The sequence below is a fragment of the Guyanagaster necrorhizus genome, assembly GCF_019112545.1.
Source record: "Guyanagaster necrorhizus MCA 3950 unplaced genomic scaffold BT62scaffold_12, whole genome shotgun sequence".
Classification (NCBI taxonomy): Eukaryota; Fungi; Basidiomycota; class Agaricomycetes; order Agaricales; family Physalacriaceae; genus Guyanagaster; species Guyanagaster necrorhizus.
In genome coordinates, this window is record NW_025064891.1 from 813,587 (window position 1) to 834,770 (window position 21,184).

At 48.1% G+C, this 21,184-nt stretch overlaps 11 protein-coding genes across 11 annotated transcripts; 7 read left to right on the forward strand and 4 right to left on the reverse strand.

The window, feature by feature from the left end:
• Positions 1–336: 336 nt before the first annotated feature.
• Positions 337–810, reverse strand: BT62DRAFT_931889 (uncharacterized protein). The gene has a single exon (XM_043186236.1). The coding sequence runs from the start codon at positions 733–735 to the stop codon at positions 490–492; it is 246 nt and encodes an 81-aa protein (XP_043039956.1). The 5' UTR covers positions 736–810; the 3' UTR covers positions 337–489.
• Positions 811–990: 180 nt separating this feature from the next.
• On the forward strand, positions 991–1,780 carry BT62DRAFT_994069 (uncharacterized protein). The gene has a single exon (XM_043190450.1). The coding sequence runs from the start codon at positions 1,037–1,039 to the stop codon at positions 1,712–1,714; it is 678 nt and encodes a 225-aa protein (XP_043039957.1). The 5' UTR covers positions 991–1,036; the 3' UTR covers positions 1,715–1,780.
• Positions 1,781–1,782: 2 nt separating this feature from the next.
• Positions 1,783–2,173, reverse strand: BT62DRAFT_894579 (UPF0041-domain-containing protein; the record flags this gene model as incomplete). Its single annotated transcript, XM_043183186.1, has 3 exons — positions 1,783–1,887; positions 1,938–2,011; positions 2,062–2,173. Coding segments are annotated over 3 exons (291 nt in total), but the record flags the coding sequence as incomplete, so codon positions are not given.
• Positions 2,174–2,368: 195 nt separating this feature from the next.
• On the forward strand, positions 2,369–4,535 carry BT62DRAFT_986940 (carbohydrate-binding module family 12 protein; the record flags this gene model as incomplete). Its single annotated transcript, XM_043190032.1, has 11 exons — positions 2,369–2,735; positions 2,784–2,903; positions 3,050–3,120; positions 3,183–3,204; positions 3,259–3,320; positions 3,373–3,564; positions 3,636–3,645; positions 3,695–3,762; positions 3,815–4,010; positions 4,059–4,099; positions 4,365–4,535. The coding sequence occupies exons 1-11, from the start codon at positions 2,675–2,677 to the stop codon at positions 4,533–4,535; spliced, it is 1,014 nt and encodes a 337-aa protein (XP_043039959.1). The 5' UTR covers positions 2,369–2,674.
• A 922-nt stretch (positions 4,536–5,457) lies between these two features.
• On the reverse strand, positions 5,458–7,122 carry BT62DRAFT_119239 (uncharacterized protein). The gene is made up of 7 exons (XM_043179751.1): positions 7,025–7,122; positions 6,912–6,960; positions 6,804–6,855; positions 6,614–6,728; positions 6,401–6,554; positions 6,247–6,347; positions 5,458–6,196 (listed from the first exon to the last, which is right to left on the reverse strand). Exons 1-7 carry the CDS (start codon positions 7,070–7,072, stop codon positions 5,543–5,545), a joined length of 1,173 nt encoding a protein of 390 aa, XP_043039960.1. The 5' UTR covers positions 7,073–7,122; the 3' UTR covers positions 5,458–5,542.
• A 52-nt stretch (positions 7,123–7,174) lies between these two features.
• BT62DRAFT_949336 (uncharacterized protein) lies at positions 7,175–10,625 on the forward strand. The gene is made up of 15 exons (XM_043188102.1): positions 7,175–7,206; positions 7,261–7,475; positions 7,526–7,638; positions 7,688–7,971; positions 8,024–8,220; positions 8,272–8,431; positions 8,479–8,615; positions 8,753–8,830; positions 8,882–8,963; positions 9,015–9,135; positions 9,184–9,448; positions 9,500–9,667; positions 9,720–9,949; positions 10,001–10,213; positions 10,267–10,625. The coding sequence occupies exons 1-15, from the start codon at positions 7,191–7,193 to the stop codon at positions 10,565–10,567; spliced, it is 2,580 nt and encodes an 859-aa protein (XP_043039961.1). The 5' UTR covers positions 7,175–7,190; the 3' UTR covers positions 10,568–10,625.
• Positions 10,494–12,687, reverse strand: BT62DRAFT_120531 (uncharacterized protein). Its single transcript, XM_043179755.1, has 2 exons — positions 12,063–12,687; positions 10,494–12,009 (listed from the first exon to the last, which is right to left on the reverse strand). The coding sequence occupies exons 1-2, from the start codon at positions 12,545–12,547 to the stop codon at positions 10,755–10,757; spliced, it is 1,740 nt and encodes a 579-aa protein (XP_043039962.1). The 5' UTR covers positions 12,548–12,687; the 3' UTR covers positions 10,494–10,754.
• Positions 12,576–12,984, forward strand: BT62DRAFT_931894 (uncharacterized protein). Its single transcript, XM_043186237.1, has one exon. It carries the CDS (start codon positions 12,595–12,597, stop codon positions 12,880–12,882), a length of 288 nt encoding a protein of 95 aa, XP_043039963.1. The 5' UTR covers positions 12,576–12,594; the 3' UTR covers positions 12,883–12,984.
• Positions 12,985–13,517: 533 nt separating this feature from the next.
• On the forward strand, positions 13,518–15,212 carry BT62DRAFT_1005760 (uncharacterized protein; the record flags this gene model as incomplete). The annotated part of the gene is made up of 12 exons (XM_043177178.1): positions 13,518–13,578; positions 13,635–13,667; positions 13,853–13,905; positions 13,956–13,984; positions 14,041–14,054; positions 14,104–14,193; positions 14,242–14,247; positions 14,308–14,367; positions 14,416–14,564; positions 14,747–14,826; positions 14,874–14,922; positions 14,982–15,212. The coding sequence occupies 12 exons, from the start codon at positions 13,518–13,520 to the stop codon at positions 15,210–15,212; spliced, it is 855 nt and encodes a 284-aa protein (XP_043039964.1).
• Positions 15,213–15,446: 234 nt separating this feature from the next.
• Positions 15,447–20,138, forward strand: BT62DRAFT_119844 (uncharacterized protein). The gene is made up of 19 exons (XM_043179754.1): positions 15,447–15,700; positions 15,748–16,055; positions 16,112–16,455; positions 16,512–16,631; positions 16,690–16,872; positions 16,930–16,966; positions 17,020–17,141; positions 17,200–17,317; positions 17,367–17,434; positions 17,483–17,615; positions 17,666–17,706; positions 17,756–17,857; positions 17,914–18,266; positions 18,315–18,404; positions 18,458–18,546; positions 18,596–18,716; positions 18,768–18,861; positions 18,915–18,934; positions 18,989–20,138. Exons 1-19 carry the CDS (start codon positions 15,531–15,533, stop codon positions 19,836–19,838), a joined length of 3,363 nt encoding a protein of 1,120 aa, XP_043039965.1. The 5' UTR covers positions 15,447–15,530; the 3' UTR covers positions 19,839–20,138.
• Positions 20,049–21,140, forward strand: BT62DRAFT_119623 (RNA-binding domain-containing protein). Its single transcript, XM_043179753.1, has 7 exons — positions 20,049–20,280; positions 20,364–20,403; positions 20,473–20,502; positions 20,595–20,757; positions 20,844–20,852; positions 20,970–20,993; positions 21,045–21,140. The coding sequence occupies exons 1-7, from the start codon at positions 20,258–20,260 to the stop codon at positions 21,071–21,073; spliced, it is 318 nt and encodes a 105-aa protein (XP_043039966.1). The 5' UTR covers positions 20,049–20,257; the 3' UTR covers positions 21,074–21,140.
• Positions 21,141–21,184: the final 44 nt, after the last annotated feature.

Consider the following 21,184-nt stretch of genomic DNA (forward strand, 5'->3'; position numbering starts at 1 on the left):
GACATAGTAGGTGGCGAAGGGAAAATGAAGGGAAGAGAAGGGTTAGAAGGCGGAGAAGGGATGGCTGTCGAGATCGTCTGGCGTTCAATCACTGTCGACCATGGAAATCGCGCCGCATTGTTCGCAGAAACTCCACATCGTACGTTGTCCATGGACTCCGGAAGCGCAGGCGACACGTAATTTCGGAATTTGCGAGCAATGGGAACTAAGAACACGAAATCGTGCAAGGCAAGGAAGACAACATGAGCGCAGTTCGACTGACAATGACCGCGCAAAGACGAGTTAGAACATGCACCTACCCGTGGTGTACGAAGTTGCTGCGAGGCTGCAAGAGACCGACGTTTGGTTGAGCCGAGTAGTCCGAGCAAGGGTGAGAATTTTGGTCGACGGATTCAACGCTGTTGAAGAAAGGGAGGGGGTAGAGTTCAAAGGTTGGGTAGGCGGCTAAAATACTGATGATTGACTTGAAAAAATTAAGAGAGAGTTAGGTTACATACGGGAGTATGTCGAAGGAGAATCGAAAGTGTCGGAGGATGCTGAGCTGGCATTAGAAGAGGCGCGCATATGATGAGAGGAATAAAGAGGCTCGGCGTCAGACATTGCAACGTCGTTGTCAGGTTCGCAGTGGGGGAAAGGAACACATTTTAACTGCTTTGCCTCCTGAAAGTGCAGAGTTGGCAAAGTGACTAGTATAGATCCAGACGCGTACCTTGTATGTCGCGTCGCCGGTATCATCGAATTTCCTTTTCATGGCCATGACGAATAGTGAGAATGACAGAGAAGACTTGTGGTCGGTACAGCAAAGAGGGGAGAGCGGAGGAAGGAGATGATGGAAACGAGAGAAGATGCCCTGGATGGGATTCGTATCGGACTTGGTCCTTTTTATGGTTGTTGATTATTGACGGCTATTTGTTTCGTGTACCTAACGAGAACCCCATTTTTCGGTCCAAATATAGCTGCTCCGTGCCGGACATCCGGGTCAGTCGTGGCTTGCTCGTGCTTCTCTCCTTTACACCTGCAGTAAACGGGCACCGCAATGGACCTTGTTACCGATTTCCTGGAGCCTATTCTCTCCTTTTTAAAGGAACAGTTGCCGCCACCAGTATACTCTTTTATCATATCGACGCTTTCGCAGTGTCTGGCGTTTTGCGCCGCATTCTACGCTTTGGTCAGCGGCCTTTTCTCAACGAGCCCTCTCCAATGGGACGCGCAAACAGTACTACCGCCTCTTATTGCTGTATTCTCGGCCTATTTCGCCCTCATGAGTCTGTATCGGACTACAAGCTGGATGTTGCGCACCAGCTTCTGGTTTATCAAGTGGGGTACCATTTTGGCTGCCCTGATTGGTGCCTCAGGATGGGTGTTTGGCAGCCAACAACTACACACCAACAGAAGCGGAGGATTGATGTCATGGTCTAGCCTTGGAAAGGTGGCAATGGATATGTTGAACAGTCATAATGCGGGTCAGGGACGCATACCAAAGCCCAAACCGAGGACTCCTCCACAGAGACCTCGTGTGTGGGAGTCATTTGAGCGTCACCGAGCATGGCAAGAGGGAAAGAGTGAGCCGGAAAGCCGTGGTGACTTTAATGCGAAGGAGGTAATTGGGACAATCACGCGGTGGTGGGATTTAGCCAAGGACGCAATGGCAGATGGAAGGAGACAAGAAGATGATGGAAATGACAGCAGGGCAAAGACAACGGTCTCAAGATAGTTGATCTATATATTCGAACATGACTGTGTATATATTATATCGGAAGCGCTTATGAAAACCACTTGTTGCTACAGTAGATTGTCAGGCATCGACCAATGGAGACAGAGCAGGACGACGCACTTGGCAATTCTTCCCAACTGTGATAGGCCACTCAATCCGACAAAAAAGTTAACCTAGGAAGGGTGGTGACGCTTTGGTGCAACCAGACGCAAGATTCACATACTCCAGCAAGACTGTAATTGACGGGTGTTATCACAAAGGCATAGCGTACCCAGATGAAGCCCGTTGCAGTCAGCGCTGGAAAAAGGGTGAGATAGTGCCCCAGCACAGGGATGGGCACGACACACCGAGGTTTTGAGATACGCTCAATTTCTCTACCGGTCGCGACAGATCCTTGAGACCTGCAGCAACAAGACCCCACTTCATCATCGGAGCCCAGAAGAAAACCGTCTTGGGACCTGCAAACAGTCATCGGTAAAGCTATCAGTCGAAACGCAAACGCACCGCACCCGCTGGATGGTTCATGAATGCTTGAAACTTGGATACTGCTGGGGCCGACATTGTGTACAGTAGAGTGAAGGAACGCAGCCCCAAAGTAGTTTGCTCTCATAATGGAGATGAGTCAGTCGGAAAGTGTTCCCACGGCTCCACAACGTTCGAGCCCCGTATATGTCGCAAGATTCCTTCGGTGGGCACCTGACCCCATCGCGACTACTGATTCTACAGATTAGATGTTCCAAGGGAGCAAATGCCAAATGATAATACTTTCTTTCATCGATACGGCGAAACGCCCAGTGCTTGGCAGCGAACGTGTCTGGACTGCTGTCTTTCGATTCATCGATACTGATCATTCACCGCCCGGATCCTGTGTCACTATGACACAATACACGCCACCTTCCTTCGATATATAACTCTTACCGGGCTCTTCCGTTCCTTTCATCTTCATCTCTTCTTGTTACCATGACTCAATATTGGGAACCCGGCACGCAGTACGGCTATGGCGACGTTGTTCAGTACAATGGCAAGTTCTCACCTATTACAAGTGCAATGCATAGCTCAAGTTATGCAGGCCATCGATACAAGATCATCCAGTCGCATCTCTCTCAATCTGACTGGACTCCTGACATCACTCCCGCATTGTGGGGACGCCTCTCCGATGAAGATCATGCTGGCGAATGCGGTAACCCCGGTTATCAACCACCTTACAATCAGGGACAGCAGCAGCAGCAGCAGCAATACCAGCCCCCTCCTCCACCTCAAGAGCAGCCACACTACAATGAACGCACGTATCCTTTCCATCTATCATTCAAACCCGATTTTATCTCTCACGAACAGAGCCGCCTGACAAGAAGCCAGACCATAAGACTTGGTTCGATTTCGACGATGAGAGGAAGAAGCAGATTGAGGTGAAATTTTTGTCTTAACTTTCGTGAAAACGAACTCGCTGAGGCTGACCATAAACTCACAGATCGGTGGAGGTCTCGTAGCAGGTACATCTCCCATTTGTCTTTTGAGCCTGCAGCTCTCACTTTCTCATGTCATAGGTGCCGCTCTCCTTGGCGCGGGCTACTTCGCTTTCAAGGAGCACAAAAAGAGCGAAGAGGAGGTTAGTCAATCCAGACATTCGTATTCGTATCCTTCACCTTTGATTCTTTTAGAAAAAAGCGCAAACCTGGGCGCTTCAGAACTGGCTTCAAGACGCCCAAACACGTACAGAACAATACCGTCACAACGGTCCCAGAGGACCGGCTGAGTGGATCTTGAACCAAGGCAAGAATATCCCTCACAATGCAATCGTTGTCGGCAAGGAACATGATTGGACCCTATACATCTGTCGCGCTTTCTATGATGTACGTGATTTGTGATCCCCCGTTCCGACAATTAGTACAAGAGTACTTATTCTGGTGCTGATGAAACCTAGGGCGGTATTCGTGAGTCTCCAATGGTAGCTACCGTCGACCCGCCCCTGACTAGTCCTAGAAATTGGAAAGGCTTCTGATGTCTTCAAGAAAGGTGCCGTTATTGGATACGACAACGAGGAGATCCATGTAGGTCACGCTGTTTCATTCTTCGTCCTCATTCTAAACATTGTTTGACTAGCTCGATACTTACGAAATTCTCATTGGAGATATGCGTGGCCTGCGCTGGGTTGATGCTAGCGGTAGACTCAACGTAGCTTCTTTAGGTGCTAGTCCCGTCGAAGGTGGTCACGAGAGCGACGGGACGCCGTTGTATATCGCTGAAGCACCTCACAAGGGTGCCGTGCATCCTGGAAAGGCTAGTGCGAAGCTCGATGGTATGTTATTTCTGAATCTGGAAGCAATGGGGACCTAATGTTTAATAGGTGCAGTCATCCCTTACGATAACCACGAGAAGACTGTCCACGTAAGTTCCTTGATTCTAATGAACGGAAAAAAACTAGGTGCTGAAGATTATACATGCGAAGAACTACAGGGTTCTGTGCTACGCCTGATGATTCGTATCATCCACAGCGTAATTCTGTTGTACAATAGTCATCACTACAAATGTTTTGAAAGTACTCATCAAATGCATTCAAGTTTTCACATTCAATCCACGATCAGAAAGTTATCTTCACTGCCTGTTCGCAAATGCTTTTACCTCTACCTCATCTTCTAACTGTCTCCGATAGCTCTTGATGATCACGCATCCCCAGATTTCCATTAGCCACACGAAAAGGAAGACTCCGATCAATACACCTTTCATCATGGATACACCCTTTTGGCATGCCTCGACGACTAGGTCGTCCTGGGATCCGTTGGCACAAGACCTTACGCTGTCAGGCGCATCTTTGAAATACTGATAGACGGAGAGGGATCCGGCCCCTACTAATCTATTTCCTCTGATGTCAATATGGATCCCCGCGTTTGTGGCTCGACTTACCCGCCAAGGGATAAAATTGCGTATAATCCATATACAACTATCTGGAGGACATATGGCAACTTATTCTTGATGTCGCCACCTTCGTTCAACGGCCAGTTGAGGGGGTAAGATCTCATTGCTCATACCAATTCTCACCTAGGCAACTGTGCTGGATAATTCCTCCGACAACGATGATACCTCCCAACACCACGCCCAACACTGCGATGATCTAAAAAAATGCTCAAACTTCTTGAACTAATATTTTAAGAATATATCCCTTACAATTACCCCAAGTCGCACCGGAAAGCAACAACAGAATTTGTTTGAATTGATGCGGACAGGCATTTGACATGAAAACTACTCGTCAAGCTCGTGAATTTCGTGAAGGGTGCGTCAGATACGTGGATCGATCAGGACCAGCCTGCTCACCCCATCGACGTTGCTGGTTTGTGGTATATATGCACGACGTTTTTACCAGCGTGGGAATCAAACATGCGGTAGGTATCGTTGACATGTTGTCTATGTTACTGCCGACTAGGAAACGGTTATTTGAACTGCGTTAGCAAGCATTCGAGCATCGGTTTTGTTATACAAGACTTTGACTGTCGTGGACTTGCGTGGTGGAACAGCTTTTCATGCTCGAAGGCTTCTTGGGACTCGCCACCTATCACTCCATTTGCAAAAGTTTGAACGGGTGCATAGAAGGTGATGTTGTCCTGGAAAATTGGCGTACAGTCCTGCATCACCACCGTAGCTGCAGTGTTAGTGGTTTTCAACATCAACAACAATCATTATAATTCGAATATGCAAGTACAAAGTAGGTAGAGTATGTGGACGACAACCGAATATGATAGATAGGTAGTTGGGCAAGATGAGGATGCATGGTGCAAAATACAGAATACAATTTTCCTTTGTACAGTTACAGATGCTGGCGAAGATGAGCACAAACTAATATCTGCTGGAGCGAGACCTAGATCTATGATGGTGTTTATGATGATGACGGTGCTTCTTGTTCGGCTTCAAGACAACAACCTGACTTTGTGGCACACCTTGCGGCATGATCTGGGCTTGAGGAACTCCACCTATCATCATAGCCCCGCCTGCAGAGTACGGGGTGTGGGGGTAATGTCCAGGCATTGACATGGAGACGCTCCGAGGACGGGAGTGCATAACCATAGGTGCGGCGTATCCACCACTATTTATGGGGCCTCCGGGATCTGAACCAGCGTAGGCGGTGCCCCCACCGTGCATCGACATGGGCATGCCGCCCCCGTATTGCGACCCCGCATATTGACCGGGATAAGATCCGGGCTGTCCTGGATAAGATCCATAGTTCCCTGGTTGTCCATATGATCCTGGCTGACCAGGATAACCGATGCTCGACGCCATCCCGGGTATAGGCATGGGCATCGTGGATGGCGCGGGTGCTATTCCGCCTCCTGAGTAAGGCATGTTGTATGAGGATACTGAGAGAGACCGGTGTCGAGAGTGTGATCGACCACGACGGTGCCCATGGAGAACATCGGAATCATACTCGTATCGGTCATCGTACGGGTCTCCTTGGGTTCCACGTCCCCGGTAATCGTCATCGTGATCACGGCTCTGCAGATCCAAATTAGATCAAAGAATAAGGAATGCAAATGATGACTTGCCCAATAAAATATTATCGATGCAGTCATCGCTGCAGCTTCTGCGGCTGCTGAACGAGCATAATTGTCCATACTGCGGGCGGTATAACCCAATAATCGCGAGGCTACATTTGAAACTCGGTGAGTCCAACGGTGGGGCAACACGAGGATAACTGACACTCCGCCACAGCAAGACCGATAAGAGCCTCTCGTTGCCTTTCAAAGTCACCACTCAGTGGCTCGTAGATGGAGCTATTGTGGATCCATGTACGATAGGCCTCGTAAGCGGCTGCGTGGCCAACTTCTTGTGGGAGCATTTGGTTCAGTTCACCCTAGAAGCGCCCCATCAACAGGTCATGAAGAGAGGCCAAGTAAAAGGGAGAATACGTACTAAACCACCATAGGCGCGAGAGTGCCAATGTCGGGCCTCGTTTATGCCTACACCGAGACCTCCAGAGTTGGGGCCAAAATCTCTGACGCGATTCCAGGCATTATCAAAGAGGAGACTGAATGAAGGAGAGGTTGAAAGAGGCAGCGTATTGGTTGGATGAGCACTGAGAAACATGGTAGTGTTTGCTCACGGATCAGCCTGAGGACTCAAAGCATGGGCGCGGTAATAATCAATGCCACCCCCTTTATGACGGGGATCAGAAACGTGGACATAAAATAAGAGATAAGAGAATACAGACAAGATGGCTGAGGCTGAAATGTGGGAGCAGGTGGTGCCCCGAAATGGAACTAAATGAGTGAAGGGCCGTCAGTTGAAGGGAATCTGGTAAATCAGAGGGAAATCAAGGAATACCTGATTGGACCCCCAGCCTGGGGCTTGATGGTAGTAGGCGTACGACATGGGTGCCAAGATTAATGTCAATCGCGATTGCACAACTCGAATATTTATACTCCCACCCGCTGACGTCATAACGCGTAGCAGCCGTCATATGATCAGCACCGTCATCGACTCGTATTCCATGGCTGCTCCTGCTGGTACGTGCCTCGCCACTCCTTATCCTCTCACCATCATCTCACCATCTCTCCCAGACTATTCTGTATTTGCAAGTGCTGAATTCGACCCCAACGACTACGCTAATGCTGTCCTTGCGGGCGAGCCATATGTTCTTCCATCCGACACCCGTACAAAGCCCTTGGCGTCCTCGACAAAGCTTGCCGATGCACCAGGAAAGGAGGAAATCTCCATAGCAATATCAAAACTTACGTTTGGCATCGATGATGTCTCCAAGCAAATAAAGACTCTTGTGAGTGCATTGTTATTCGCCATTGTCCATTCATTATTTTTGGATAATAGGTCACCAACCATCATCAGGACCTTCTTTCTCAGGCAGCAAGTGCAAATGAACTATCCGGCTCCCTTACTTCTGTTCGCGCCGGGCTCGCCGACCTTGACCATTCTCTCGAAAAGTGCGTCTTGTGGTCCCTTTCAATATCACATGTGTCCATCCTTTAACAGATTACGTCTCAAAGTCCGTGCGCCTTACCAGACCCTTCAAACCAACGTCTCTCGTCTCCAGAAACTTCAGCAGGCATCGGATATTCTACGTCGCACGTCCCGATTTGTGATTCTCGCTCGCAGACTCCAAATCCAGATGGCCGAAATGGAATCCGGCAGTAGCATCCCGGATCTGCCGCTGCCGCTTTTCCGAAGCAAATCCGATGAATCTGCGCAGGGTCAAGACCTCGAGGACGGCAAGGAGCGCACTATCGCAAAGGCAGCGCTTAGTATTGCGGAGCTTGGTACGTCCTTAGATTCATTATTAGTTTGCGAACTTGCATGAGCTCGCTGCAGTGTCATTATTGGATGATCCAGCCTCATGGGTGTCTGAGGAAACTCGCCAGTCGGACGTACAAAGCGATGACCTTGAATCCCGAATATCTTTGAGGTCGGTTAATGCAATCGCCGTCCATGTGCCCTATATCGAGGATGCCCGAGCCAAAGTGACTTCGGAAATGGAAAATATGGTTTTGACGGGTTTAACATTACTTGTAAATGGTTCTTCTTTTCTTCTTTTCCGCGTCCTAAATAAACCCTCATAGAACCAGTCCCTCCTCGCGTCCTCCCTTCAAACAGCCTATAACCTTCGGGTTCTTCCTGAACTAGTTCAGAATCTCATATTGGAGCTGTCACAGGCTGTTGACGACCGAATACGAACCGCATTTGATCTTTCCAAAATCTCCAAAGAAATCTTGTCCAAAGGTGGGCACTTAAAGTCCATTTGGACCGGTCCATGACACTTCAGATAGATTCTGCCCAATCACCTACCCTGTACAAGTCCCGCGTGAGAACGGAGCCAACTAATCTGACGGCTCCGCAATGGACGGCTGCTCTCTGGGCTCGATTAGAGGTGATGGTACAGGACATGGCTGAATGCTGTGTAAAGGTGAGGGCTACACGTGGACCGTTGTTCATGGACATCTATCTGTCGAATATCAGCCTGGATAGACACATAGGGTCCTTACTGGGCAGCAGGTTTTTAACCGTGTTTCACCATACTCAATACTAACGATGGTAACTTAGGTATACACTTTGGAAAGAGTGCTGAAAATAAAAAAGGATACCATTTCACATGTAGTATTTCTAGACGAGGCCATGAAGGTCAGGCTGCCTCCTGATCCCTACAAGAACCTGCTGACGGTGCATGAGTAGCTTCTAGAGAACAAACCTAGTGCTACTTTCTGGACAGCTTTGGCCCGTTCGCTAGAGAAGAATGCGCGGGATGCCGCTAGAAGTAAGCATCTAGTTCTATGATAAGGATCATATATATCTTACCAATCGTTAGGCTCCATGTTTCTTCAACAAACACTGAGCACGGGATACCCAAGACTTTTAAGATTATTTCACGAGTTCTTTGCAAAAATTGCCGTTCATACAGATACAACTTACATACACACGTACCAAAGGTCCGCTTACCTTGTTCTATCATTATTACGTGCCTAACCTCTACCCAGCCCAGAGACTGTGCTAGTGCTTCACGCACTTTCGAACTTCGAATCACTGTATCTTGCCCGATCTTCGACTAAACTCAACGAGTCCGTCAGTCAGGCATTCTCTGGTGGGGTACGAAATCCACCAGGGATGTCAGAAGGCATTAACATTGCACGTGCTGTGGCCAACGAGTTAGACTCGGCAAGATTTGACCCACTGCTTGTGAAAGCCGTCGCTAAGAACGCTACAACAAGTATAGATATTATTATATCTAGACTTGATGGTTTAGTAAGTGTCGCCTTACAAATACGGGTGTATACATGACCCTTCTTCCCCTAGGTCTCTCGGGATCGGTCTGCCTTGACTTTGATAGGACCCTCAGCGACGCCACAACAGGCTATAAATGGTTCACTGACGACGTTTTTATATTGTGTATGGTCGCGGCTATCACAGCTTGGAGAAGAACAGAAAGAAGTGGTCTTCAACATCATTAAATGCAGTGTTGGCGTATGTTCTGACCTTTATCTTCAAGGCCCACTGGGATAATAATCACCTCTAGAATTTACACTCTGCCTACGAACGCATCGTCAATCCTCTGCTCACCGCCATACGGCGTGAGCTGAGCGCCATCATATCTAAAATGCATCGTTTTGATTTTGGCAGATCTGCTGACCCTATCGCGGGCATGGGCGGATCAAGTCTGTACATGAAAGACCTCGTAGAAAAGCTGGCTTATATCAAAACCGAGATCTTCAGCAAGTTCGGGATCGGAGATGAAAAAAGAGCGTGGTATGTGTGCACGATTTCTCTTTGGCCTGTCTCAAGACACACAATGATCAGGATAATGTCACTTGTGCAATATATCATTAAGACGTTTGTGCTTCATGTCTCTATAGTCAAACCGCTTGGAGAAGCAGGTAAATTACAGCTTACCAGTGACATGACAGAGTTAGAGTTCGCCCTGAGCGCGTTTCTTGTGGAAAGTCCACAAGAGAAGCGGGGCGGAAACTTGGAGAGTGTAGGACCAGAATACAAAATGCTTCGAGCAATGCGGTATGCACTAAGCATGTAGATACGTCCTTGCCGGAAACTTATCTGTTTCCTAGGCCTCTTTTATTTCTCGAAAACTCACAGCTGGCGTTGTCGCAATACACGGCTGGCTTACCCCCTCTTATAGTGTTGCACCACATACTTGTTCGTTCGCTGATACCACTGCCCCACAGTCTTCATGGATGGCAGGAAGCGGAATATGTTCGGTGGGTTGATGAACACACGGAGGAGGAAGCTTGGACTCTCGTAGACGGTGGACTATCTCATTGGGAAAGAACGACGGGGAGTGAAGGCGATAAAAAGGAGGATGCGATGCAATACGTAAATTTGGCACGGAAGGTATTAGCTACAACATAATCCTAGGAGTTTGGGAACTTTGTTCATTTGTGTTTCTGCAATTTCTCCACTGGGCGAGTCATCAAAAAATAGAGGTAATAATTGCTATACTACAGGACACAGGACACAATACAAGTTCGAACAATTCTGCGGGTGATAATTTGTGATGTACATATGACTAGATGTTGAATATATATGTAGATCGACTCTAAATAGGAGAGGTGGGATAAACGAATAGGTTTAGCGCATCATCCGAAGATGGGCATTGTCTAGCAGGAGATGATAAGGGTTGCGAGAAGGGGTTCTTTTTTGGTGAAGTTCGGTGCAAAATTGTCCGACTAGAGGCAGCTTTACGAAGCAGTGAAGCAAAAGGCGGTGTCTGATCTGCAGAGTCCCAGTCATCATAGATGATGGTTGAATCAGGTTCTGAAGTGGGCGAGTGAACGCGTTTCAACCGTTTCCTCGGTGGGGGAAGATCACACGGCGAACGAATCCAGCACCCAACGATAGATTCCCACACAAATTGACCTTCATCCTTGTCCGCCATCCCAAAACATCGTTTCTCAGCGTCATCAACGAGTTCGATCAACTCTTCCTGATAGGCCTTCGCCTCGGCTCTCTCGATATAGAGGGAATCTAACAAACGATCGACATGGCAGAGTATGCAGGATAGTATGGATGCGTCAAGCTGATGAAGATTGTGAGCATGCAGCGCTGTTGAATATTCCTGCAGTTGCGCTTGGGCATCCTGAAAGTTGGCAGAAGACACGAATGAATGTTCGACCAGAACCCCGTAGGTTGATGGCAAGGGCGCCACTTTGCGTAAATATGCCAGTAGTGGGCAGTGATGGTGACCCTTGCATTTCAGCAAAAGTCGGGTGCCCACGCAAGCAACAGCGCACCGTAATTCTTGCATCCATCCCGACTGACACCGATCCGTAGTAAGTCCATCACAGACGACAATTAGATCGAGCATCACATCATGACATGATTCCTCTAGCGTCAGGAAACGACGGTAAATCCAGCGTACCAGTTTCCTGGATAGGTCCACACTCGATTGTTCATCAAGACTTTCCCTGACTAAAAACTCCATCAAGATGCAAGCAGCGCGGACGAAGAATTCTACGGAGGAATTGTGTATGAACCGGTCTACAGGTTTGGAAAGCCAGATATTAGGTGTACGAATGTTGAGTAGGGAATCGGCCATTATTTTCAAGAACGATTGTTCCGTATACCCCGTGCTAGCACACCATCGCCCATGAAGCTCGGTGAGAAAATCCGAGTGTAAGGGATGACAAATTTCGGTGGAGGATAGGCCGAGGACCAAAAGAGCACCTAGAAGAGTCTCGGATTCATGGAACAACCCTTGCTCCAAGGTGGTGTCGAGGAGGATTCTGTGCAAGGTTGCATGGGGAGGGCATACACTGATGATCATGTTTACTGCATGAGAGAACAACGTCCACCTGCATGTTTCAAGTAGTGAGACCAAACCAAGTAAGAGGGTTCAACAACTAACCGGCGATATGGAGCGGGTACTGCTTCATACAGCAGCTCTACACTGTCTTCTTCCTGCTCTCCTTCGGCATCTCTACCTGATTCATCGTCCTCGAGCTCCATGTTCTCTCCAATCACAGTCGCGCACAAAGCAGCAAGTGTGATCGAAGAAGCAGTACCGAATGATTTTCTGTCCGGTGGTCGTGTATTGAGCACCAGATCACGGAACGCGTCGCGAACGGCATATATTTTGCGAGACAACTCTACAGCAGCGCTGGAGTTTCGGTCAAAGACGAGCCTGGAGGCTGCAGAGTTGGGCGGAGGAAGCAGAAAAAGCGGCGTATCAGAACAGTTTGCTCCGCGACGACAAGGATAGGTCGCGAATTGAGTTGTGCGAATGGTGCCACAGAGTCGCAGAGCCTTGCATCGTATACGAAGTGAGCGTAAAAGGCGGGAAATACGCTTGACAGAAAGCCTTTCGGAATCAGTGGCAGAAGTGAGCACCATTGCGTACACAAACACAAACCTTGCCAACCTTCAAACTCGACTGTGACATGGCGCCCAAGACGTCAACCAAGCCATTGCCGCTCAGCGACATCCTTCATGACCTGGCCCTCCTACGTGTGTCAAATGTAGATCTATCAGTTCTCGTCCCGTCATCTTCAGAGGCGACGTCCCCGGACACAAGTGTCGAGATCTCTGTCCAGCGGTCGCATGACTTCATCCAGTCAGCACGCTCCGCTTTGAGGCTGCGAGACATGGAGACCGCAGATGCTGAGGGAAGGCGATTAGACGCTGTGAGGATCCGTTTAGATGAACTTTCCCGTGGGCTGAAGGAGTAATGTGAGCAATACTTGCCATGGTTTTACATGCACTTTACAGAACCTTGTAGCGTATATTCTGGTTAAGTGTTCGAGAGATGCTATACAATTGTTTTTGCTTCCCATCATGCGTCCAATCTCGGGTCGTGTCCGAGCATCCAACGAGAATTCCGTGACTGAATTGGAGATCCTGATGTCGAATCTTACTGCAGTATCGAGAATAACTCGATTAATCGGAAAATATTCTTCCTCAACAGAATGTGGATGCTTTGAATTTGGACGTTCACGGTCAACGTTCCGTTTACTGGCTTTCATCAACCCCGGGCAGGGTCATTCAATCGTCACTTACGTTCTTGGGTTGTTTCCATTTTCTGGATGTTATTGCGAGCCCGCTTAGGTCCGGTTGCTTCCTTTCATTTTGTCCGATTACCGCTTATCTGTAACTGTGTAACTGTCGTGATTAGCTGATGCCAACAGAATGGTTTTGTCGCCGCAAGTTCGACTACAAGATTGATATTCGCCGCCATTCGGAATCACGCAAGTATAGAAGCACTTAGTTCGGCACATCTGGCGATTATCCACATCTTTGATTCCTCGCCGAGTTCTCCCTGAGCTTCTTACACTCCCTCTGTCATTCTTCCCCCAGCTGGCGTTCAATGGACACGCCCCAGGCCCAACGTCTACTCAGCTCAATCGAGAACACCAGATATGCCGTCTGTAAGTCCGAGCCATCCTTCATGTTCTTATATTCGGCACCTACCTGCCACTGACAGTTGCCGCTGCGACGATAATGCTTTACGACCACTGTAAGTATCGCGTTCTGGACGTCTATTGCATTGTGTTTCTAACTACAAATTTCGCATAGTACTTTCTTTCCATAGAGAGGCAAGGTCTTCATTCCGTCTTTCTTGCAATCACTGAGCATAAAACAGGTTGAACTTATTTGGGTTCGTTCATTAAACGGGATATAACCGACACACTCTCATCTTAGTTTTCAATGCGCAGAGGAGGAGAACATCCTTCATCAACAATGTTTTTCTATGGGTACGTACATGAAGTCAAAGGCTTTTCCCAAGTCCAATGGTTGTCAGTAGCATCGATACTTTGGTCTCTTTTGTATAATGTGAGTCTTGACCCTACCATAATCTCAATGTCACCACTGATTTGGTCATGCCCAAGGTTTGAGTTAAGCGGTGAGTTCGACGGGAATTCTGGTCGCAACATTTCTGACCCCTGGGTTAGTTGTCGTGAATACTCGTGTTACAGAATCAGTGCGTTATATTTATATCAATCTGTCTCCAAACGATGCTGATGAAACCTATGTTATTAGTTGTATGTGGTTGTGCCATCTGATAGATATCATTGCTGATCCTAGATTAGTTGTATGTCAGACGCTCAACGCATGTCGAAACATTCTAAGCTAAGTATGACTTGTGTAACGTATAGGCTCCTTCTGGCTTCGCTGGGAGATTCTGTCAATCAGTGTCTCAATCCTCACATCTGAACGTCAGTAATCTTGTGGATGGAAATCCCCCCTGCTCTGACGCCTAACAGTCGTTCTCATGTCATGGATATATGTGATTTACGACCGAAATATATTAGTGGTGGTCTTGCTTCTATGTCTATATGCTGGAGAGGTGGTCACGACATTTACGATACTCGGAGTATCTTTGGACCATGCGCACAGTGAGGCCAAATCCGTCGTATTTTTCCACGACGTTTTGCTCACTCCAACACAGTTACAAATCACATTATTTCACCACAATTGTACCAGCCTGCTTTTTGCAGCCTGACTGAAATTCCACCACTTTATAATTTCTATTGGGTTCCGAATCTGGCGTACAACGGGGTGATATTTATCCTATTTATTCTGAAAAGCTATCAGGTCCTAGGTCACCCTGCGCAACCGAAGCGGAAGCAACTCTTGTACGATGTATATAAGAATTCCGCGATGAACTATGTAACGTGAGTTGACTCTGAATCTCTTCTCTGTCATGCTAACACGTAGACAGGATGTTTTCTGCGTATCTCCTGTGCTGCATCTTGTGGATCTCGGCAGACGTACGTACGAAGAAGTCCTTATCCCAGCTCAAACACTTACAAAGCCAACAATCACATAGTTCTCTCTCGCGCGAATCCCGGTCATGTTTGCACTTTGTTTTTCAATCATGAACGCGACGAGGTTGCTGTTGAATGTACGATATGTGTACTTCACTCATACAAGCAGCCGTATCAATGTCAGGAGCGATAGCGATGACTCTGTATTAGCTGGGTTCGATGGGACGGAGGAGCGATGGATGTACGAGCTACGGGAGCTGAGGTGGAGCGGCCCGTCAGGGTTACATGCGTAATATGCACCGTATCGCCACTTCTTAGGTTCTTTTTCAGTCGATAACACGCGTCGCTATGCTGCCTCATGGCCTTGGTGAGGCAAGTACGAGGGGGTCCATGGACTGAAAAGATGGATCGATAATGCCCATTCTTCTCCCTTGGACCTTAATGTTACCCTGTAGTGCTAGTAAGCGAAGATAGCATCAACATTGAAGAAATAGTTTTAGCGGCTTGGCTACGTAACGTGACCACACGGTATAATTTCCAAATTCAACAAGTCATCCTTTTCCTCCAAACGTCCACTGCATCCGGCAGCGACGACAAGCATTGCGACGACGATGGCGGTGGTCGACGCATCCTTCCAGCACTCACCGCAGAATATCCTCATTTTCCTTCTCAGAGTCCTCTCGCCAGGTCTCGTTCTTCTTTGTTCTTTATCTTTGTTCTTACTTCGCCCTTACGCCCCTTCTTCGTTGTCTTCATTGCCCATCACATCGGTGGTCGTCAGGCTCGTATCTTCTATTTCTTGCAGGTACTGGTCTGACAACTCAGCAGGTCGGAGCTACCCCGCCGGAGCACGATCCTGCTCTTTCTTACTCTTACTTCTCTGACATATCTCGCTGACGGTCTTGCCTTCACGATCTTTGCTGTCGTGACCAAGCATTGGACACGCGATACCGGTATTGAATTTAATGCAGTACTTGGTCTTGTCGCATTCTCGGGATTAGCAGCGCTGGGAGCTTGGAAAGATGTTCAAGGTGTCGATGTTTGGTTCCGCAAACGAGTCAAAGCTTCTGTTGCTGCTGCTTTAATATTGGATATTTTATTGGCGATATTCCTTGCCTTAAATCTCTCAAAGAAAGGTACGGTCCTGTCTGTATCTGCGTGGATAACTTATGTATCTGTCTTTGTGAAGCAGATTCGTCTTCCTCTCTTCCTCTTCGCGTCATTCTCCAGATTATTTTCCCTATCCTACGTATAATATTTCTTCTCCCCTTGCTAGGGTCCCTATTATCTCCACGTATCATTTTCACCCCGGTGGAGGCGGGGAATGGCCTTGATGAAACTGCGGCCACGGAATCATCCTTCCTCCTTCCTCCGGGAGCCAACGCCAATCCATCCACTGGTCTTCTTGCTGTGCCAGGTCTCGCTGCCGGCGAATCTGGCGAATCTGCCAAGTATGGGACATTTCGTCCCAGTCGTTCCATCTTCCAGAGGTCTAATCCCACTACACGCGCACCAACTCCATCGCCATCGCATAAGGTCTTTTCTACTCATCTTGTTATCGTCATTCATACTGATCGATCTTTCATATCAAGGGCGCAGACAAGAAACCAGAGGTCTCGTATGATCCCTCCTGGTCTGAGATAGGAAGGCGTCTTAAGCGTCTTACGCCATACCTATGGCCGTCAAAGTCTCGTACATTGCAAGTATTAGCTGTGAGTATTCGTCACTTCCATTCCTCCCGTTTTACCAATAGAGATTTCCAATCGCCAGCTTGTTTGTGTTGCCATACTGGTAGTTGGTCGAGTCGTCAATGTTGCTATGCCTTTTGCCCTCGGAGAGCTTGTCAGTATTCTGGAAGACAGATCGTCAGATCGTTCTCCGTGGCCCGTTTTATTCCTCTATGTCGCTTTGAGGTTCCTGCAGGGGAGTGGCGGTTTAGCAGCCATTCGTGATGTGAGTGTCCAAAGTCCACATCGCTCCGTTCCATATTGATTAGCGTCCGGTTCACAGTCTTTTTGGGCACCTGTGATGCAGTACTCTGACCGTGGTAAGTGGCTGCGGGAACCGCGTGCAATAGCTTCATAACCGAACGTAAAACAGAAATGTCGCAGCTTTCTTTTGATCATCTGTTAAATCTATCGTTTGCTTGGCATACGCGACGGAAGACTGGCGAAATCCTTCGTGTACTTGATCGTGGCGCTGCTATCAACCATACGCTGGAGGTGCGTATAGCTTTTTGTGTCATCATATTGTCTTGACTCACGGGAGACTGTACTACAGCTCATTTTATTTAATATAGTACCCACCTTCGTCGATATCGTCATTGCCTTGGTGGTATTTGTTGTCAAGTTCGATTGGACTTTGGCAGTCACTATTTTCATGGTTATCTTTGCATATGGTATGTCCAAGCATTGTGTTTTTCTTAGTGCTGCTGCATCTGCTTGTAGTGTCTGCTAGTGTCGTTTTGACGCAATGGCGAACGAAGATAAGGAGAAAGATGAATGAGCGAGACATCGTGAGTCTTTTGTCCATCCCCTTTTCCACGTCTATCTGATGTCGTCAGATAACACGCGGTATACATACCGACTGCCTTTTGAACTATGAGACTGTCAAATATTTCTGTGGCGAAGAACATGAAGCAGCTCGCTATAGAAATGCCCTTCGAGAGTACCAAACGTTGGAGTATACGGTCATGAGTACGTATGATACTAAATTCTTGTGAATGGTCCGTCTCACCTGAGTCTAGTTTCCTTAAATATTCTTAATCTCGTTCAAAACTTTATCATCGTGCGTGATGGTCCGGCTTACCTTTACCGAGGACTTACCTGACTCGCAGACCGTTGGGCTCCTTGTTGGGTCGCTCATCGTTGCATGGAGCGTGGCTAACGGCCAAGCAAGTGCAAGTGACTTCGTCATTTTCGTTACTTATTTAGGCCAGGTGAGCAGGTCTTAATTCAACACCTGGTGTTGTGTTCTAAGTCTGTTTTTTTACAGCTTTATGCCCCTTTGAACCAACTCGGATATATTTATCGCTCTGTGAACCAGTCCTTGGTTGATACGGAGAAGCTTTTGAAGCTTCTCAACGAACCAACAGAAATCAATGACAAGCTCAACGCACCTGACCTTATTGTACAGGATGGCGAGATAGAGTTTGATAACGTTAGCTTTTCGTACAATGATCGCACGACGGCTCTCAGGGGTGTTTCATTCAAAGTGCCCAAAGGCTCCTCTGTTGCCTTGGTTGGAGAATCAGGTTCTGGAAAGTCCACTATTCTCCGTCTACTGTACAGATTCTACGATTTGCAAGAAGGCCAAGGGAGAATTCTCATCGATGGCAAAGATATCAGGTTCTTATCTCTTTTTGTTCGCAGAAGGCATTCCTAATCCCTCGATAGGGATGTTACTCAGAAGAGCTTGAGGCAGGCCATCGGGGTTGTTCCGCAGGATTCCGTTCTATTCAATACAACTATTGGATACAATATTGGGTATGAATTTCCCTGACTTGTTTCTGAGACTACCCCTTAATTGTTATTTCTAGATACGGCAAATTCGGAGCCACCCCTGAAGAGATTGAAGTCGCTGCGAAATCAGCGCAGATGCATGATCGAATTATGAGCTTCCCCGAAGGTGCGGACACGTCTTGGACCTTTAGAATACCTGCCAACACCAGATGCAGGATATGATACCATTGTCGGCGAGCGCGGTGTAAGGCTGAGTGGCGGAGAAAAGCAGCGGGTTGCTATCGCCAGGACTTTACTGAAAAACCCGCCAATATTGCTTCTGGATGAGGCTACAAGGTACAACAAGACCGTTGTCCGACGTCTTGAGGTCGGCTAACTGTTGCGCAGCGCTTTGGATACCTCCACTGAGAAAGATATTCAGAAGGCTCTATCCAATCTGATCACTGGCCGTTCTTCGTTATCGATTGCTCATCGCCTATCAGTGAGTAATGTTTGTGACCGTACTGTGTCTTGTTAACAAAGACTTCGCGCTAGACAATATCTTCTGCGGATGTGTTAGTATTGTTGTTATGAATGCTGAAACCTTGGCTGACGCATTTTGATCGTAGCATCCTGGTACTCAAAGATGGACAGATAATTGAACAAGGTAGTCACAAAGAGCTGCTTGCCCGAGATGGAATATTTGCATCCATGTGGGCAGATCAGGTGTCGTCTACCGAGGATCCTGCGTTTTCTCTCGGAGAAATGAAGCAAGATGTTGCACCCTATTCCTATTCTGCGGAACCTTCTGAACATGACGACGATGATGGCCCATTGGAACCGGCTGAGGCTATTACAATTGCTCCCATCGTAAATGAGCCAATTATTTCTGTTCTAAAGCCTCATGCCAAAAACCCGGAGCAAGGGGAAGACAGTAAGGCCCCCATCCCTCCGCCTCAGGAACCTCTTGAGTCTGCTGCCGTATCTTTCCCCTCATCTGAGGTCGCAGACACGCCTGCTACCACTGATTTACCGTCCCCCGTGACATTCCCCACCTCCGAGCCTAGGTCGGTTGCGTTACCGGCGGCAGAAGAGAGTGTGGCAGACTCACAACTTGAGTCTCCAAAGTCCGCCACCCCAGCGCCGGGAGTTACGTTTGAAACCAGTGGTGCTCCGTCGCGCAGCGGGACACCAGACCCGGAGACTGAGCCAAAGAGGAAAAGGATTTCTTCTCAGAACTTCCAGAGACTTGCGAGGCGGATCTCCATCACAACGAGAAGACAAGGATCTGTATCGTCCATGATTCCTGGACTGAAGAAGGATAACTCGCCGCGTGTATCTGTCGATGAAGGAGCCGGGAGCAGTCGAGGAGAGGGGAGCTCCCGAAACGAAAGCCCAACGCCAAGTGTCTCTGGCGATGGAGACAAGAACAAGAAGAAGAAGGAGCGGAAGGAGCGGAAGAGGAGGAGTCTGATGTGAACACGATCTTTTCTTTTCTTTTCATTTGCGCATTGTTCGATTTGAACCCCAAATTCTGACTCGACGATTTTCACGAAGGGTTAATAACGTCCCATACCATAATAATGATTCTTCGCACATATGTTCTGTTTAGTACTACATCATGGTTACAGTTGGGTTATACTTAGTAACGGACCTTAGGAGGGTCATGAGACAGGGAGGGTTATACAAGAGCACGGACCAATCGCAAGGTCTGCGACCGAGATAGGAAAGACTATATGGGCGGAGTTGGAATACGGTCTTATAAGGACACGGTATCACGTTTTTTGACTTCCTCTCCTTCTTTCTGCCCTCCAGTACCGGTCGGTCTCGGTTTCGTTCTGTTCCCTACAGTCTCGTTTTTCAGTGTCCGGATACGTCTATTGTATTAAAGGACAATCATGTCTACAAAAGTATATGTTGGGTCAGTCTGTGCCTTTGCTCCCTGTTCACGTCGCCTTTTCCCTGTGAGAGGGCGGCACTGATACCGCTTCATGTCTTATGTAGCAATTTGAGTTGGAACACGACAGATGATTCCCTTCGCCAAGTCAGTGTGATCCAGCTTGAGCACGTCCTGCTGTGCAACCGATAGTCCCTCTTATATTTCCAATTTTAGGCCTTTTCTCAATTTGGTCAGATCCTTGATGTGCGCCTCTTTTCTCGTCCATCCGTACCTGCAGCAGTCTTGTTGACAGTGTTCGTTGTGAGATCCGTATACTAACCGACCCTTGATCGTAGTCGATCGTCATGCGCGACCGCGAGAGCGGTCGTTCTCGAGGATTTGGGTTTGTGACCTATGGGGATGCTCAGGAAGCTCAGAGTGCGATTGAAGGCCTCCATGAGCAAGAACTTGACGGCAGGCGCATCAAAGTTAATCTTGCTAATGCCCGAGGCGGCGGAGGTGGTGGTGGATATTCAGGCTAGTTTTGTTTTGCGTCTCGGTTGTTTTTTTTTTCTCTTTCCGCTGATCATATTTTATTCCTTCAGGTGGTGGAGGTAGCTACGGCGGTGGTGGAGGATACGGAGGTGGAGGCTACAGCGGAGGTTATGGCGGAGGCCAAAGTGGCTATGGCAGTGGTCAGGGCGGCTACGGTGGCGGCCAGAGCGGTGGAGGATATGGAAGTGGAGGCTACCAAGGTATGCGCCACCCAGGACGTGCCACGCATTGTATTGACCTTGTTGTTCTAGGTGGTGGAGGCTACGGCAGTGGCTACTGAATGATACAACCACCTGAAGCCGATGATATAATTTTCAAATTTTTTATTTCATATTCTTGTCCACCACGGTCGCGCTGGCTCCCTGCTGGCGTAGTTCCCTGCCGTCGTTGT